The sequence below is a fragment of the Rhineura floridana genome, chromosome 9 (assembly GCF_030035675.1).
Source record: "Rhineura floridana isolate rRhiFlo1 chromosome 9, rRhiFlo1.hap2, whole genome shotgun sequence".
NCBI lineage: Eukaryota > Metazoa > Chordata > Lepidosauria > Squamata > Rhineuridae > Rhineura > Rhineura floridana.
This window is the reverse complement of record NC_084488.1, coordinates 29,741,221-29,759,858: the sequence shown is the minus strand read 5'-3', so window position 1 is coordinate 29,759,858 and position 18,638 is coordinate 29,741,221. Positions and strand designations below refer to the sequence as shown.

General features: G+C 39.1%; 1 protein-coding gene across 8 annotated transcripts in view; it reads left to right on the top strand.

Annotated features, from left to right (window-relative positions):
* The window catches only part of FRYL (FRY like transcription coactivator), a 332,614-nt gene that overhangs the window by 147,480 nt on the left and 166,496 nt on the right, over positions 1–18,638 (top strand). For 6 of the 8 annotated variants that reach the window (XM_061583298.1, XM_061583296.1, XM_061583297.1 and 3 more), the window contains 11 exons: positions 328–372; positions 6,028–6,131; positions 6,264–6,372; positions 7,272–7,358; positions 7,901–8,072; positions 10,211–10,343; positions 10,662–10,769; positions 14,751–14,988; positions 15,764–15,946; positions 16,030–16,116; positions 18,074–18,342. In XM_061583298.1, the coding sequence (XP_061439282.1) occupies positions 328–372; positions 6,028–6,131; positions 6,264–6,372; positions 7,272–7,358; positions 7,901–8,072; positions 10,211–10,343; positions 10,662–10,769; positions 14,751–14,988; positions 15,764–15,946; positions 16,030–16,116; positions 18,074–18,342 (1,535 nt within the window). The remainder of the gene's footprint in view (positions 1–327; positions 373–6,027; positions 6,132–6,263; positions 6,373–7,271; positions 7,359–7,900; positions 8,073–10,210; positions 10,344–10,661; positions 10,770–14,750; positions 14,989–15,763; positions 15,947–16,029; positions 16,117–18,073; positions 18,343–18,638) is intronic. The other 2 variants (XM_061583293.1, XM_061583295.1) reach the window with 1 other exon arrangement.

Below are 18,638 nucleotides of genomic sequence, written 5' to 3'. Positions count from 1 at the left end.
CTGCTTGTGGGGTGAGGGCAGGAAACTCCAGGTTGGAGGTAGCAACCTCACAGCCACCTCACCTCACCTCACCCCATCCCTGTCCTTGTGAGCAGCACCATTACCACCACTGCTAGGATACTGCTGCTGTTCTGTGTCCCCGTGCTCAGTTGTTGCAGATAACTGGCAGAGGAGACATCTGCAAAAAAAAAAAAAATTCTGCTGAATAGAGCCTTAGTAAACAGCTTCCTGTTTGTGCTTTTTATTTTTTATTTTTTTCATCTAACATGCATGTGCTTTCCGTTCTCATGTTTGTTATGTTTTGCTGTCTTGCATTGCTTTATTTAGATGCCATCTAACAACAGTATCAGAAAACAAATAGAAACTCTTCAGGTGAGTTAATATGTTGTATTAGCAAAGTAAGAAATAGCTTTGTCTTGTTTTTCTGTTGATTGTTGCATTGTATGTCCTGTTTGGTTCTACAAAAACAGCAGTTGCAAAGTGAAGAGGCAACTGCATAAGAGTACGTAATCTTTAAAGGAATATTGGGAGTACTTTAGTTTCAATAATTTAGAAACAGTCATGTATGAAGTATACAATGAATACATTCCTGTTACACTTGTTTATAGTGCTTCATGTATGTAAGTACACAAAGAAACATCTTTCTCAAGAAAAATACCCCTTTGGTTTTCATACTTTGTAATGCACTACAGAAGATGTTTTACACTGCAGCGTGTACAGCAGGGGTGGTAAACCTGTGGCCCACAGGCCCATTTCTGGTGTCCTGCCAGCTGTCTGTGACAATTAGGTGCTTGTTCTTACCTTGAAAAGGTGCCATCTTCCTGTTTACTAAGCTCTCAGACCTTCTTGCAGTGGTACCCTGCTTGAGAGGGAAGAAGTGCTTTTCCATTATGAGTGGAGGACTTTCTTTCTCATCACAATGCTAGGCTAGAGGACAGGTTTCTCTCCTCCTATCCCAGAGCTGTTATTGGGATGAAATCATCTCTGCTCCTCTGCTTATGAACAGAAGAAGGGGGGATGAGGGGAGGATTGTCTGAGTGTGAGTGTGTGTGCGTGCGTGTGTCTCTCTGCATTAACATGTGACTAAGTGCCTTGGCCACACCCATGTCTAGCGTGTAGCGCTCAGAGGGGTGGCCAACCTTCAGTGCACCTCTTTGGCCAAAAAAGGTTAGTCATGCCTACTGGTACAGTGTTGACTCTTGATAGTTTTGGGCCATAGCAGGAGATTATTTTACAACTGGTGTTTAAATATTTATTCTAAAGCAATACTTCACTTAAAAAGTAAATACTTTTTTCCTGTCTTTGTAAAGAAATTTCACAGTCATGTTAATTAAGCTTAACATGTTCAAATTACTTTATACATCTAGCATGTTGTAATTTTAGGAACTTAGGTCAGAATTATTTGAAATTTCTCAGTGGTTTGAGTGACATATTAACAACCACTACGTAGAACTTTGGCCTGTGCAAAGTTGTTTTAGTAAAACAGAACTTGTAAGGGTTGTTTTGGAAAAGTAGAACACAAATTTCTTACAATGGACTTGATTCAGTTGAGCACATGTGCAGCCCCTCAGGCTCTATATATTTATTTAACAAATATGCGTTAAATACCCTTCATCAAAAATATTATAAGGCAGTGTATAAAGGTATGAATAAAACTGTTCACATAATATATAATACAGTATTAACACAAACAAACAAGCTTAGCAAAATACAGTGAAATAAGAGGCAGACAAAAAAAACCCCATAAAACGTATGACCAGAGTAAGGCAAAATGTAAAGTAAAGTGACATCTAAAGTGCCTGAGCAAATAAGAAGGTACTCGTTCTGAACCTAGTTCTGAAAATATGCTAATGTCAGTGCCAGATGTTTCTCTTTGGAAAGGACTTTCCAAAGTTGTGGCACCACACTGAAATGGACCTTTACTTTATAAATATGTAGCATACCTCTGCATTTTCACCCCGTTTTCCATATTCCCTCTTCCCCTGTCCTAGTCAATATGAGATGTGAAGAGAATGGTAGGGGCATTGTAGCAATTAGGAGATACGGTATTTGCATACCATTTATATCCACATCCAAACTTCTGTTCCAGGGATTGGAACTTGTGGCTCTCCAGATGCTGTTGGATTACAATTGCCATAATCTTTAACCATTGGCCATGCCGACTGGGACTGATGGAAGTTTAAGTCCATCAACATTTGCAGAGCCATGGATTCCTCATCCCTGCTCCATCCATCCATGGTTACTTGTGCTTTGGATTGAACAGAGCATTTTATGATGCCCACCTCCCTGATTCTGTGTGTAGGTTATAAGTATAATGAAAAACAACAGCAGTTCATTATACGTAGTTGATTTGGTTGAATTGCAAGAGAGTGGAGTAAAGTGCGTGTTTACATTGATAGTAATGAAGAATGAAAACTCTTAACTTTATTTGTGGCTCTGCTCCATGCTTATTGAAAATAATTGACAGATACAGTATCAATATGAATAAAGATTGAACCAGTATTTGCATCCTTTTAATCTCTGCTTCTGGTCCTAAAAAGTCAAGTTTCTAAAGTGGGGGTAGTTGCCCTCTGCCAAGGGACAAATTCTCTCAGGTGCAATTTCTTTGAGGTTGCATGCCAGTGGTGAGTGGGGCCAGAGCCACCCCCTCAATATCATTACAACCCACATGCTTTCTTCCTCCCTCAAGCTTATCACCCTGAACATTCTCTCTCTCTCTCTCTCACTCACTTTCACTCTCACTCTCACTGTCTCTCACACACACTCCATTCATTCTTCATCCATTCATTCTCCTTCTCTCTCACACGTCTGTCCGTTAACATGCACAAGCACATACCCCATTCATCCATCATTCATTCTATCACACACACAACACACACCGTCCAGTCTCACTCTTTCTTACATTGTATGTGGTCATGCAAATACAAACAGACACATAAGCACTTCATTCATTCTCTCTCTGTGTTACAACCCCATCATCCATACTCATAGGCACAGGTACGAACTCCATTAATCCATTATCCACTCATCCCTCCTTTTCAAGTTTTAATGTTGAAGAGTGAGCTAATGTGAGAGCTAACTTTTAGGACAAGATTCTGCACAATTCCCAAATCTTTCCTGTAGTATACAGTGGAGCCGAACCTACTGGGAGTAAGTAAATAATGGAGTAGATTGCTCCAGATGTGCCTCATTGGCTGGCGTTCCCCAAGAGAAACAAAAAGCAGGCTAAATGCGAATTCCTTAATCTGATCAGAAGTTAAGTACATTTCTGCAGAGCAGTAAGAGCTTGCAGCTTGCGCACTGTTCCCCACACCCAGCAGTGAGGCCACCTGAAGCTCTGCAGACAGCATTAGGAAGCTAGCAGCTTGCCAAGCTAGAAGTAGATATATGTGTATGTGTGGGCTGCTGTTCAGTCCTCTTGATTTCTCCCCCTGCATCCTCCTCCAAACCAATTAGGTCCCTCCCCTACTCTGCAGCAAGTGACTGGAAGTGGGGAATTGGAGAACTTTCAATGAACAAAGAAGGGGAAACCCAGCTGAGGAATTCTGTAACTCCTTTCGAAGGAGTTTCCCCCAAAGGCAATCATTCAGGCTAAAATAGGCAGAAAGAGGGTTCTCCTACTCTGTAAAGAGATAAGCAAGCAAAAGCTCTGGCCTTTTTGGGTTGGAGGTTATGTTATGGGAGAAGTGAAACCTGTGATGGTTCCTTCTCTCTTTTTTCCCTTTTAATGCATCTGGGAATCCTGGATGGGATTTGCTTTGCTGTAGCAGGGTAGAAAGGAGTGGTTGTAACAAATTAGCTGCACTGGACAAAGGAAGACAAAATGGTTCCATAGAAGACATCCCATAGAAGCACCATTCTACTGATCTAGATCAGAGCTGTCATTTCTCAACTTCATGAAAAAGAGATGACTCCCCCCAAATTAACCCTTTATGCCAAAGTTTTATCCTAAGCTTTATCTGCCATATGAGCATAATCATATCTATAGCTGCCATAATGGGAGACAGGAAGATGACAGGGCAAAAGAGAGGAGAGGGAATGGGCAGATGGTGAAGAGACTATGGGTTGTATCCAAAAGCTGTGTGAGCTGGATTCGGCTCAGAAGCCAGTGGCTCTCCATTCCTGATTTAGAGGTTGCTGTTGCTACTTTTTTCTTGCAGGGAACAAATGCTCTGCTTCTTGGTTACCATATCCAGTGATGTATCTGATCAGTTACTGTTGTGAATGGTTTTTGTAGATGAGAGGTAGTAATTCATGATTTTGACAGATGCAAAACCAGAGTGGAAACATGTTAGCACCAGCTTAATTTTGTACCAAGAGCTTGTCCCTCTTGGGGAAAAACATAATAAAAGAGAACTAACAGCTATACTGTGTTGACAGAACACTGGGGGACCTTACCTGTTTTCATTTAATTTCACAAATAGCTATTTCATCATGCCCCAAATGTAATTTTTGTTTGAAATAATATCCTAAATTTAACCCCTTTCTTTCCATGATTTGCTATCTGATGATAAAAGCTCTTAATTCTTTGGATGTCTTCTGCCACAGAGAGGTTAATCAGATTGAAGTGAGCTGCAAATTATGAAAAGAAACCTCTGGTTAATTAGCGTTTCTTGAGTTACCTCTCCTCATGTTGCCTCAATGAATTAGTGAGTATGTAACTATAATAACTTTGGGTTAAATCCCAACAAAATCAGTTGCACTTAAAATTTCAATGCAACTTAAGTCGGATTAACTTGTCCTGTTGATTTCAGTAATACCTAAATTCAACCAACTTAGCTTGGATCCAACTAATGGTTGCTACCTGTGGTATGTGAAAGTGGATGCTTAAAGCAAACCAATAGCAACTAGAAAGAGTGAGCAAGAAATGTGCAGTTTAAACATACTTGGATTTCATAACTATGTAAACAAAATTTGTTTTTCACGGCAACAAAGCCAGCACTTGAAAACTAGTGCAGTTGTCTTAACATTCTAAGTATATGGACTAATTCTGACCAAAGGACTTTAATCAAGTTACAATTGCCATGTAAAAGCTGTTGCTTTCAGCTCATCATGTGAGGCTCCCTGGCCAAGAGTCTCCCATCTTACAGAATATTTCCTTTGTGTGGCTTATAGTATTATTTCCAAACTAAAGAAACTCCTTATTGGTGAGTGAGTGAAAGGGAGCCTTGTGAAGTAAGAGAGCACAGGAAGCAAGGAAGATAAGAACTGTAGGTCACTCCTTCACTGCCCTCGAACTACTAATATTCTGCTCCTAGGTATGTTTCCTCAGATGCAAGTCCCATTCACTTTTGGAATTTAGTGTCAAGTGCATGTCCACAGGCTTGCACCTTAAGGCTACAGTCCTATTTAATCTTCATAGAAGCTACTAAAAATGCACAGTACCAGACTGCAAGTAGTTGTGTTGGGCAAGGAACACCTGGCTTCTCTTCTTAGCAGAAGAGAAAGGAAAAGGAGAGAACTTTTGCTTCTGATGCACACAACAATTCCACTCTGGCTGTAGCACAGCTCCCATGAATATAAAAAAAGTGCAGAAGAGACCAAGACATCTTGCAGGAGGGAAGGGGGGGCAGGTGCTTCCACCAGCTCAAAGTACCACTCCTGCTTGCCTGTCTGTGCATCCATCTGCTACATCCACTACCTTGCTTCATTTTCATAGGGATGGAGGGAAGAAAGTGGCTCTTTTTCTCATTCACTGAATATTGTAGAGGGGTAGGCCTGTGATTATCCTCCTTTGCATTGGTGCTTGAGAGGAGATAAGCTTATGTGACATCATTATTTACTGGGAGACTTGGGCAATGAAGTGATGAATAGGGAGGCAGCTGGTCATGGTCATGCATATACTGTTTGTGGTAAGGTTTGTTACCCACAAATGTGTTACAGTATATGTTTTCAACAATGAAGAGATGAGTTTCTTTTTGTTTAAATGACTTAAATATGCATTTTAATGGTGCTTTAAAAATACCTTTTCAGACTGAAGTCCTAAACATGCAATAAAATCTGTTTTTAAAAAATTGTTTTTAACAGAATAAAGATCCCAAAATGTCTCGAGTCGCACTGGAATCACTGTATAGATTATTATGGGTTTATGTTATTAGAATAAAATGTGAAAGCAACACTGTAACACAAAGGTAAGCAGTTTGGTTCAATATATTAAAACGTTTGTCACTTTTCTTTTCAAATTGAAAAGCACTGTTACTACTTTTTGATAATGTTCTTGCTAGGTTTTCTCAATGCTCATTTGTAAATGCTTTCCTCTACAGCCGCCTCATGAGCATTGTATCAGCACTTTTCCCAAAAGGCTCTCGCAGTGTGGTCCCTCGAGATACACCTCTGAACATATTTGTAAAAATTATTCAGTTCATTGCTCAGGTAAGTTCTTCTGCAGTATGCTTCAGTGCTGCTAATGTGGTAAATATTTAAATATTTATTCTCTATTATATATGTAACCAACTGTTCGCCAGGAAGTTCAGGGTTACATGTGGAATTCTCATTGTATCCTTTCAACAATCCTGTAACGTAGGTTAAACTGAGAACCAATAACTTGAAGGTAAATTTTCAGTATGCATACCCAACATGGTAACTCTGATTTTCAAATTGCCACCTTTCTATGTTGTCTACCAAGGAACCTAGTGCAAGTTCAGAGAACTCAGGAACACATTCTAGGATGCACTGAGAGCACGCCCTAGAACACCCAGTGCACCTTCCCCTTTGACTGCATGTAGCAGGAATATATCAGTGGTGATAGGCAGACTGTCTTTGAGTGAATCTTGTCTACCACTACTTAGGAATCCCTAATAAGCCTTTGAGAAATCCCATGGTTCCACAGAACACAGTTTAAAAACTATTGCTCTAGCCACTGTACTGTTGTTCTTGGTTTGTATGAAGAACAAGAGCAAAATCATTTTTTTGCATAACTCTTATTTGTCGTAAGAGTTGGCTGATTTGAAAAATTACCCCAACCCCCCCTAACAATCTACCCAACCAAAATCATTGATGTTATTCCACTCTTTTGAATATATCACTAGAAACTGGAATATTTTTTCTGAAGTAGAACAGTTAGAATCCTTTAGCAAAGTTACTGCTTTTGAATAATTCAAGTTAAAATAAAAATAATATGAGTACACTGCATTTTAGAGAAATAACTTAGGAATGGTGACTTGTTTTGAGCCAGTTATCTTAAAACACGAAGATCTAATATTCAGTTTATTGACTTGGATTATGTGCTGCAGTTTACAAAAAGTCTTATGAAGATACAATTTTCTTCTTAGGAACGCTTGGATTTCGCAATGAAAGAAATCATTTTTGATCTTCTTAGTGTCGGGAAATCACCTAAGACCTTCACTATTAATCCAGAGGTAAAACAAAATTGGTGCTAAAATTAATTGTTGTGTTTTTAATTTGTTTTTAAGGCAGTAATTATATGTGCAGTTCTCGAACAGATTTACAGCAGTGGGTGTCCTTAGATATTCTTAAACTTCAGTCATGTTTTCAGACAATTTAAAGTCTAATATCATTCTGTGGTCTTTGTATCCTTGAACGCAGATTAAACTCCTGATCAGTGTCGGCAAAACTGGTTTGATTGCACCCGTGTCTATCAGATACTGGGTTGCTGGGTGACTTATAGAAGAACCTGATCAAGGTGTTCTATAAATGGTTTAGCCAATAGCACTCTTGAGTTTTGATATCTACTTTAGAACAGATTATTTTGCAAAGATTAACAAACTTGTAATTGTCATTTAGTAAGATACTGTTTTCCTGGAGATGTTGATTTTGAATGTTTGGCCTATTGAGAACTTTGCTGAAGGGGACAAAAATGTTAATATTCATACTGCAATATTTCATTTACCTTATGTTGCAATATTTTGCCTACGTTGGTAATAAATGTTCCCTTCTGCAGAGAATGAATATAGGTCTCAGAGTCTTCCTTGTGATAGCAGACAGTTTACAACAGAAGGATGGTGAACCACCTATGCCAACTACAGGAGTTGTACTTCCCTCAGGAAACACTCTCCGTGTCAAGAAAATTTTTCTCAATAAAACTCTGACAGACGAAGAAGCAAAAGTTATAGGTCAGTCAATAATCATATTTAAGGGGAAGAGTAGAATGTCTAAGGATCATAATGGTACAGAAAATGCTCAGAGTTTTATTTCTAAACTAATCTCTCTAATCGTGTATTTTAAAATTATTGAGAGGACCAATACAAGTGCATTTTGTGCACAAACCATAAAAGTTTCATTGAAGAGCAGGGTATAAATACAATAACTATATAATAAAAATGGAGATATGAACCATGCATTCCTTTCTCTTGCTCAGATCTTTCCAGTCTATAAGAACTGGAGACTAATTTTATATAACAATAGCAAACTCGTTCTCCAAATGTCAGTGCTTATAGCACCATCTACATGCAAGAGGGAGGTATCAGCAAGCTTAAGAAAACTCCCAAGATTTGCAGACGGGGACAAAACCCTGAAGTGGGGGGAGAAAGCACAAAACAGCCCAATGACAGCTCTGCATTCTCAGTGGTCTCAAAAACACTAGAGTGTCTGAGGGTAGCAAGAAGACCAGGAGAGAGGCAGGATAGAATGGAATATCCTGAAAAAGGGCATGAGTGACTGACTGGAATCCTCAACAGATGAATTCATTTTAGTGCAGCTCCCATGTGTACTTAAAAAGCTTATTTGTCATCCAGATTGTCTTTTTAAAAATATGCAAATACTATCCTTTTACAGAAAGAACTTTATTTTAAGCTGTTGATATAAGGGTCCACAAATGTGCTGATCAGTCAACTCAGCACTTGCAAAAACTGGGTGAGTTCTCCTGCCTTTCTCTGGAGCCTAGAGAAAAGTGGGGGTTTTCCCTAACATGGTGCTGAGCCTCAAAAACTGAGGAAGCAGTGAATTTTTTCCCCTTGCCCTTGATCACATTCAGCTTCAGGCTTATAGAGGAAGGCAAAAGCTTCCCCATGCAGTGATCCTGGGATTTGGAGGTACTCTTGACCTCCACCAAAGTTCAGCATGATGTCAACAGACAAGACTGCCCCATCTCAGGAGAGTCAAAGTCACTGGGGAGCACTGTTCTTGACTTTCCACTATTCTTGACTTTCTGTAAAACCAACTCAAATTTGTAGACTCCTGTATTTGTATCTGTTGTATAGATGGGATCAGGATTGGCAAGCTGGTCAGTCAGATATTGTCATGTGACTGCCTGTTATTTTATCACTATCAAATATTTATTTATGTTCTGTCAAATATTAACTCTCTTGTTTGTAATTATCTGTATGTTGCTCTGGGAGCCTTTTTTGGCTGACGAGTAAGATAAAAATGATTAATAAATAATAATAAAATCCATTATGCTTGGAGATTGGCCTGCTGCCTACTTAGCACAGCTGCTTTTAAAAAATGTTTAGTTGCTCATTCTTTGTTTCTAATTTTTCATTTTGTCTTTGTTTTTTAATTGCGACTGAACACTGGCCTTAAATATTCCAGGTTTTAAGCCAAAAAGGAATTGTTCTGTGGATATTAAACATTTATAGAAACCTTACATGACATTGTTAAAGTTGTAATTCCATTAGTTTTTAAAAAGTTAATTTCATTGTTTTACAATAATTGGGGTCCACAAATCCACTTTGCATGGTGAGTGTTCCACTCTCTCTGAGCGTGATGGATCCCAGCTTTCCCCCTGACTTTATATCAGTGTAATAATTCACGCAGTCCTGCTGTGCTTCTAAGGAGTTAAAAGCCCACACCCTACCCTTCCTTTCCAAGCTCAAGAGGGAGGGGGCTTTGCCATTTTTTTCTGCTGCATTTCTGATGCGCATGGGGTGAGCAGTGCAGCACAACTAGCCCTTGAGAACAGGGGATTATGGTCTCAAATTGAGCTTTAGGGCACAAAATGAGATTGGGAACACACCCACTCAGTTGGGGAATTTTTCAGTTTGCAACTTTTTAGTTGACTACCAAGATAACTTTGTTGTTCTAAAAAAATCTTTTCATTAGCCTGCTATCCCAAGACTAATTTCTTTCTAGTTGGAATATTCCTTTATTATTTTAAAAAAATGTTCATTGAACTGAGCCTCAGTGGGATTCATGATCAAACTGTGTCTTTAGGATCAATGCAAAAATGAGTATCTAGTTTCAAGAAAGTGGAAATTAAACTGAAGCAGAAGTTTGAGGATCAAACATTATTGAACTTTGTTTGACTCTTCAGGAATGTCAATATACTATCCTCAAGTAAGAAAAGCACTAGACAGCATCCTTAGACACCTAGACAAAGAAGTTGGAAGGCCAATGTGCATGACTAGCATTCAGATGTCCAACAAGGAACCAGAAGACATGATCACGTATGTAACAAATTAATAATTGCAGCACTGTTCATGTCTGAAAGAGAGTTAGTGTATGATCCTGCATCATTAAGCATTGTTAGACTCCATTGTAGTCAATAGGTCTTAACAGTTTCAGAATTGCACTTTTATTTATCTTATTTATTCAATTGATATCCTGCCCTTCTCCTGAAGGAGCTGGAGCCCAAATCAAGTTACATTAAAATGTGTGTCAGTTTAACATCTAAAATTTGTATAATCCATAATTGAATCCCTGATGCATGCATGCAATGCTAACAATTTTATATAAGCTTTCCTTTGACTATTTTGTTTTCACAGGGGTGAGAGAAAACCAAAAATCGATTTATTTAGAACTTGTATTGCTGCTATTCCAAGGCTAATTCCAGATGGCATGAGCAGAACTGACCTCATTGAACTGCTTGCAAGGTACATAAGAGGCCCTAAACTTTTATTGAGAAAAACCATTAATTAAATATGAATTTTGGAGGTTCTTTTTAAAATTATGAATGCATTATTTGAAATATTAATACTCTTCCAATTGGGCAGAATAGACTGATTATTTAATAATTTGCATCTTTCCTTTCCACCAAAGTCTAATTTTTTTTTAAAAAACATTTCTATCCCACCCTTCTACCCTATAATAGGGCACTCAGGACAGCTTACAAAAATAAAATCAAACACTTACATAATAAAATTGTAAACAATAAAATCACAAAAACATTAAAATAAATTAAAATACATAAAATACAGTTAAAATACATGAAATACAATATACACACACACACACACACATATATATAGGGAGTGGTACTAAAGGGACTACAAAGGTAAAATTTAACGTTGAAGGTATAAAATCAGTGTCAGGCTCTACCTTCAGTCCCTCCCAAAGGCTCTCCGGAACAAGATTGTTTTCAGAAGTCTCCAGAAAACCAACAGGGAGGGAGCAGAGGAGACTTCTTGGGGTAGGGTATTCCAAAGCTTGGGGGCCACAGCTGAAAAAGTGCTCTCCCGCGTGCCTGTCAGTCTAATCTTTTATTCCAGGCACGCAGAAGAGACCAGAGGCAGATGATCTTAAATCCCAGGCAGGTACATATGGGCGTAAGTGGTCCCTCAGATATATTGGTCCAAAGCCGTTTAGGGCTTTAAAGGTCAGAACCAGCACTTTGAATTGGGCCCGGAAACAAATTGGGAGCCAGTGGAGTCGATAAAGCACAGGGGTGATATGCTCCCTGCGCCGTGCTCCAGTTAACTTCTGGCTGCTGCATTTTGAACCAACTGCAGTTTCCGAACCGTTTTCAAAGGCAGCCCCACATAGAGTGTGTTACAGTAATCAAGCCTCGATGTCACCAATGCATGTGTCACTGTGGCCAAGTCAACTGCCTCCAGGAACAGACGCAGCTGGTAGACCAGTTTGAGTTGGCCAAAAGCACTCCTGACTACTGCAGCCACCTGATATTCCAGCAGCAGGGCAGGATCCAGGAGGACTCCCAAACTGCGGATCTGCTCCTTCAAGGGGAGTGCAACCCCATCCAGAACAGGTTGCAACCACGTCCCTGGTGCAGTTTTTCCTTTGACCAGCAGTACTTCCGTCTTGTCTGGATTAAGTTTCAGTGTGTTAGCCCACATCCAGCCATTCACAGACTCCAGGCACCAGTTTAGGATGAGCACTCCCTCCCTGTACTCAGGTAAAGGGAGAGAGAGAGAGCTTAACGACCAAAAATAAAATAAAGGATCAATAAAAAAGCACAATTCTAACAACAATTGATCTAAAAGGCACAATACAATTTGAACAGTGAAGAAGAGCAGTGGTAGTAGAATACAGTATATCAGACTATTACCAAGAAAAACAAAACAGTTATTACTTGGTGCATAAAAGATGGGAGCAGAGGCTGACATTCTTGTATAGGGTCAAGATTATAGGGAAGGACTACTTGACAGATCTCCAAAGGTGGGGATTCTGGAGAAGGTCCTTGGATGATGATTTCAATGAATGGACTGAAGCTGGCAAGTCTCAGACAACAGTCTGGCCACCATATTCTGAATCAACTGAAGTTTCTGAATACTGTTTAAACATGGCTCCAAACATAATTCATTGCTGTAACCTAACTTGGATTTATTTAAAATATTAACTGCCCTTCATTCTATGGATTCTAGGGTGGTATACAATAAACATAAAAATTATACAAAGAAAATACAACAACATTACTCATAGATGGAGATGCAATTAAAGTTTATTCAAACTAAACAGCCTATTACCAACAGTTTGTACATTATCAAAAAGGTGAGATAGCTATTGCACCAACCAAAGTTGGTGGAAGGTGCTTTAGGCCATAGACATCCACTAGGTCATTGATAATTAGGACCAGATCTAATAGGGCCCCAAGCTGCATATCTGTTCCATTTTATTTTTGTTAAATGTATTCATAACTTTTTACAGAAAAAGTCTTAAAGTTACTTACCAGTTAAGGATACAAAGATAACATAAAATGGCCAAAAACAATCATGCCATAAAAGTGTCCATCCACTATCAGTCAATAAGAAGAATACCTTCCCCACCCAACTTAAAAGATGGACACCAAGAATAGGCCAAAAATCAAATCACATCAAGATACAAATAGTTGGGAAAACAAGAATGTCTTCCTCACACCTAAAAACTGACAGTGCTATTCCTTCAGGAAAGTGCAACTCCATCCAGAAAAGGTTGAATATTACTTCCTTGTCAAATGGGCTACTTAACGATAACACCTCTATCTTATTGAGCTTCAGTTTATCAGTCCACAGGCCATTACAGATTCTAGATGAGAATGTGTTACGTAAGTGCCTACTATTTGCAATGGCCTGAATGAGAAATTATAAAATGAAGCTCAGTCTAATGAAGTCAAGAATTTTAAAAGATTTGAAAGGTTTAAAAGGTTTGAATGAAAATAATAAATAGATCTGGGTATCATTAGAATATGGATGTCTGACCTTTCGTGGAAACAGCTTAGTGATAATGAGATGAAAGGAATTTCTTAATTATAAAACCTCTTTAAACTATTGTCCATGTTGGATTACTGAAAAAGACCTCTTATTGCTAGTTTATTGTGTATGACTTCTCTTTCTTTGCACCTAACTGTGCAGTTTGGGGTGTGAGCTTGATGGTAAACAGAATATACGTAATATACAGCCATTCACAGTGATGCACATGTACCGCTGTGGACCACTAAATCATGGCTAAAAGATACAAGACTGAGCCATTGCATTGTATACTTCCCATTGCCCCCAGCCACTCCTTTCTCCCTGGAGAACAGCCCATCAGATGGGGAAACAGCGCCACCTAGTGTCAGCAGGCAGGAATCACATGTTTTTTTTGAGGAAGCAGCTATCCTTGCGAGACCCCAGACCATTCCTGCCTCCTGCGTCCAGGTAGATCGTTTTTCCCTCGCTCCTTTTCAGTAGTGCTCTTTATCTATCTTCTATTATATTCCCTTATCTTTTTATTCTATTTACCTTCCCATTTTCTAGTGTGTGTGGGGAATAGTTTTTTCTTTTTCCCTCCTTGTTTTTTCTCGGGCTGCCTTACCTGGTCTGTGGTCGGTAAAGCGAGTGCCTGCGAGCCTCGCTGATTACTATTTTGAGGGATTTTTCTCTCCTTCCTTCAGGTGGCTGTCCCTGCTTACACTCTAGAATAAATTTTCTCTAACTTTAACTGCACGGTATTATGTTGGCGAGAGCCAGTGTGGTGTAGTGGTTAAGGTGCTGGACTATGACCTGGGAGACCAGGGTTTGAATCCCCACACAGCCATGAAGCTCACTGGGTGACCTTGGGCCAGTCACTGCCTCTCAGCCTCAGACGAAGGCAATGGTAAACCCCCTCTGAATACCACTTACCATGAAAACCCTATTCATAGGATCGCCATAAGTCAGAATCGACTTGAAGGCAGTACACTTCCATTTTCATTATGTTAGCACCAACATTAGTCACAGTTAACATAATTTTCATTATGTTGGCACCAATATTAGTCACAGTTAACTTAATGAAGCTTTCTTCTGAATCAGGCTTAATTAATTTTGTCAATCAGACTTCAAAGCTGGATAAGAAAGGGAACCTGGTTTGTAGTAGTCATGATTCATGTCTGTGCCAATGTAACACAACAGTGGGAATATACTCCAGAGAGTAGGGGGGTTTGTGGCGAGATGTATTCCTGTAGTACACTCCTGTTCTCTCAACCATGGTTAATAGTTCCCAACACTGTCCTGCATCATCCATCAGTAATTGCATACATAGATATATATAACTGAAGGGAATACTGTTTACTTTGCAACTATGTGTATTATTTTCCATCTTTACCATACTAAACTATGTTTTCATGCTAAATGTGCTAATTCTTCACTTTGGTTCTAAGCAGCAACTTATGTTCCCAACAGGCTGACAATTCACATGGATGAAGAACTGCGTGCACTGGCTTTCAATACTTTGCAAGCATTAATGCTGGATTTTCCAGATTGGAGGGAAGATGTTCTATCAGGATTTGTTTATTTTATTGTTCGTGAAGTCACTGATGTCCACCCAACACTCCTTGACAATGCAGTTAAGATGCTAGTGCAGCTTATTAATCAGTGGAAACAAGCAGTCCAGGTGCAAAATAAGAACCAAGAAGCTCAGGTATAATTGTGCTGCATGAAATTATTGTGAACTGGGATCAGGGGTTCCCAAAGTGTGATCCATGGACCACCAGTGGTCCATGAGCTTCATTGAGGTGGTCCAAGGAGTGTTTGTAAACATAACATAAACATAAAAATCATACAGCATTTAGCACACTACATTGTAATTGCTACAGTAGGCAAGAAATCATCAAAATACGAGTGCCACAAAATCAGTTTCACCCAAATAGAAAAATTACTGGAGACTAATCAGAATGGAAATACTAGTAGAAAGAAGAAACTTCTGAACTGCACAGCTTGTAAGCACAGAATTAATGTAGAGGAGCATGGGAAGAAATTCAGGATGAATTTAGGTTACTTAGGAAAGAGTTTAATATGTTGGCTGTAGAAAGACTTGAGTCTTCCCCAATCTGATCCATGCCGAGTGTTATTGGAGTACAACTCCCATCATCCCTGATTTGACCATACTGGTACGGGAAGATGAGAGTTGTAGTCCAAAACACTGGAGGGCACCATTTTAGGGAAGACTGCTGTAAAAGATTACTTTTTCCTTTCTTGTGGGACTTCCTTAATTGATTGTTTCTTCATCCTCTTCTTGCTGCTTCTGGACAGGAGGAACATGGCAATAGTGTAAATAGTGGTGATGTTCTGCCTGGTTTTCCACTGTACAGAAATTAAAAGTGGAAAGAGTGAGCATATATGCTGTTGGTTCCATTGCTGATAATTCATACAAATAGATACCTGTTGATTTCAGTAATTTCTGTTTTTCCTTTTAGCGTGGTGTAGTCAATGGAACTCCTACCCTTCCCCTGGAAAAGAGTCCATATTCAAGTGTATTCCATGTGGTAGAAGGATTTGCACTGGTCATTCTCTGTAGCACAAGACCTGCCACTAGGAGACTAGCAGTCAGTTGTCTTAAAGAAATAAGGGCTTTGTTCACAGTCCTAGACATTTCTAAGGTAAGCTAATTGCTATGTGTTCTTAACTGTCATATTTTAATATTCTTTGATTTTGTAATGCATCAGATATTTGTAATTTTTAGGGTGATGAAGAGTTGGCCATTGATGTAATGGATAGGCTGAGTTCATCTATTCTTGAAAGTTTCATACATCTCACTGGTGCTGATCAGGTAAGATCTTTTTTTAAAAAAAACTTTTTTGGATGTGCTTGACGTTTTCTGAAGGACAACGTATGTTAAAAGTGAATGATTAAGTACCCCACTGTTTTACTTATTTACTGGCTATAGTACAGGGATGGCCCTCCAGGTGTCGTCCCATGAGCCCCAGGCAACATGGCCAATCTTCATGGATGTACAGGCTGGAGTTCAACAACATGTGGAGGGCCAGAGGTTCCCCATCCCTGTTATGGTGCACTTGGTAGATGGAATAATATTGAGCTGAATGCTATGTAATAATGTCTCATAATGTTTATTTATTTATTAAATGTATTAGTCACTTTTTTCATAAAAACGAATAAAAAGATTAAAACCAATATAAAACTAACACAAATTTAAAAATTTTTAAAACTACACATTATACATGGATAAGATGGTGGAACAACCCACCTGCTAAAAGAGGCTACAATGTCAAAAGCCCTCCAAAAACCCTCCAAAAAATTGAGAGCCGAATGCCTGGGAGAAGAGGAATGTTTTTGCCTGGCACCTAAAGATAGACGATGATGGCGTCAGGCAAGCCTCTCTGGGGAAACCATTCCATAAGTGGGGGGCCACCACTGAGGAGGCCTGTTCTCATGTTGACATCCTCCACACCTCCGTCAGAAGAGGCACAGAAAGGGCCTCAGATGCTGAACACATGGTTTGGATTGGTTCAGTGTTCAGTTCCTCATAAGCCTATTCTAATTATTTTAAATGTACCAACACAGCATCTTTGCATCACCAACATAACAAACTTTTGAAACATCAGCACTGGCACAAACATTAGCATGTAGCATCCCGAATCCCATACTCTAGATCCCATCATTGTTGATCAGTCTGATCCTATACATGAGCTTCAGAAGCAGTAGTGTAAATAGTGATTTGTGCTTCTGCTATTCAGGCTGGATCCACTGCCTGGCAATCAGAGCAGGTGTAGTCAGATCTAACTCACTTATGAAGTAACCTCCCCCCATCTCTTTTCTTTTATTGTTATTTCATATGACTGGTATGCAGCTATGCGGCATCTCCAACTCCTTGCAGCAAGAAAGATGTAACACAAGGCAATCTAAGATAAATCTTACCATCCTTGCTCTGGTAGTACAAGCACAGTTCCGTACTATAACATAGCGTGCAGTTCCTTTTAGCTGGGCAAATAATGATACACCATTGCCCATGGTTAAGGACTGGTCCCTTAAAATTTTTAAAACAAAACATACCAAGAACAGCAGCGCTCAGGATTAGGCAGTAAAATGTCCCTCAGTTTTTGTTTGCTTTTGCAGCCAGTGGTACAAACAGACAAAACATCTATTTATTTACCTTTATGAAATTAAGTAATTTGTTTAATAAAAAAACAAAAACAAGATAGATATCAATTTCCAGCTTAAGAAGCTCTAATGAGGGAATTTTTGTTAGTGTCTCAATGTTCAAAGCCATTGTAACATATAAGTCATTATGGACCAAAATTTGTTAATTCAGAATATTTTGAGAGTTGCAAACTCCCTGACACTTTTTTTGTAATGGATTTTTTTTGTCAGTGCACATATTTGCATTCTTTCTCTTACTAAAGATTTCAGTGGTCACTCAGAGCCTGTACAATTGTAACACTGCTGCTACTTAACTATGATTATAAGAAGGCGGCTAACTTCTGTGCTTGCCCTCCTCCTCTCTCCTGCACAAATTCCTTCTCTATTGTCCTACTGTTAATCATGAGTAGTGTTGTTGCAAGCATAAAATTATACTGTAGTTAATGCCGAAAAAGGAAGTGGGGGAATTCATGTTGGAGAGGGAGCAAGGATGGGGATAAGAAGGATGCACATGATCCTATGGTTCAGAGAGAGGCAGCATTATGTTTGTCCTTAGCCCCAAAGACAAAATTTAAAACTATTTCTGGTGTACTAAATCAATTTTGTTTCTTTTTTTTATATATACACAGACTGTGTTACTGTACTGTCCCAGTTCAATAGATTTACAAACATTAGCTGACTGGAGCTCCTCTCCTATCAGCCATCAGTTTGATGTTGTCAGTCCATCGCATATATGGATATTTGCACATGTAACTCAGGGTCAAGACCCTTGGATTATTAGCCTCTCCAGTTTTATGAAACAGGAATATCTTCCAAAGCACTGCCCTACAGCCATGAGCTATGCCTGGATGTTTGCTTATACCAGGCTCCAACTGCTGTCTCCACAGGTTGACATAAAGTAAGTGCACTTTTAAAAGAATAATAAATAAAGCAGTTTCACTCATGTAAATTGTTTTATCATAGAAATTAAATTAAATTCAAAAATTAATGCCAGTGAAAGATGTCTAATAATAATAATAATAAATTTTATTTTTAAGTCGCCTATCTGGGCGCGACAACGGCCACTCTAGGCGACGTACATAAAAGGATAAAAATACAACATTTAACCAGAACAACAGTCAATGAAAATCTAAAACCACCCATCTATACAGCTAACCCTAGTCTATCCCAGCAATCCTGTATGCCTGCCTGAAT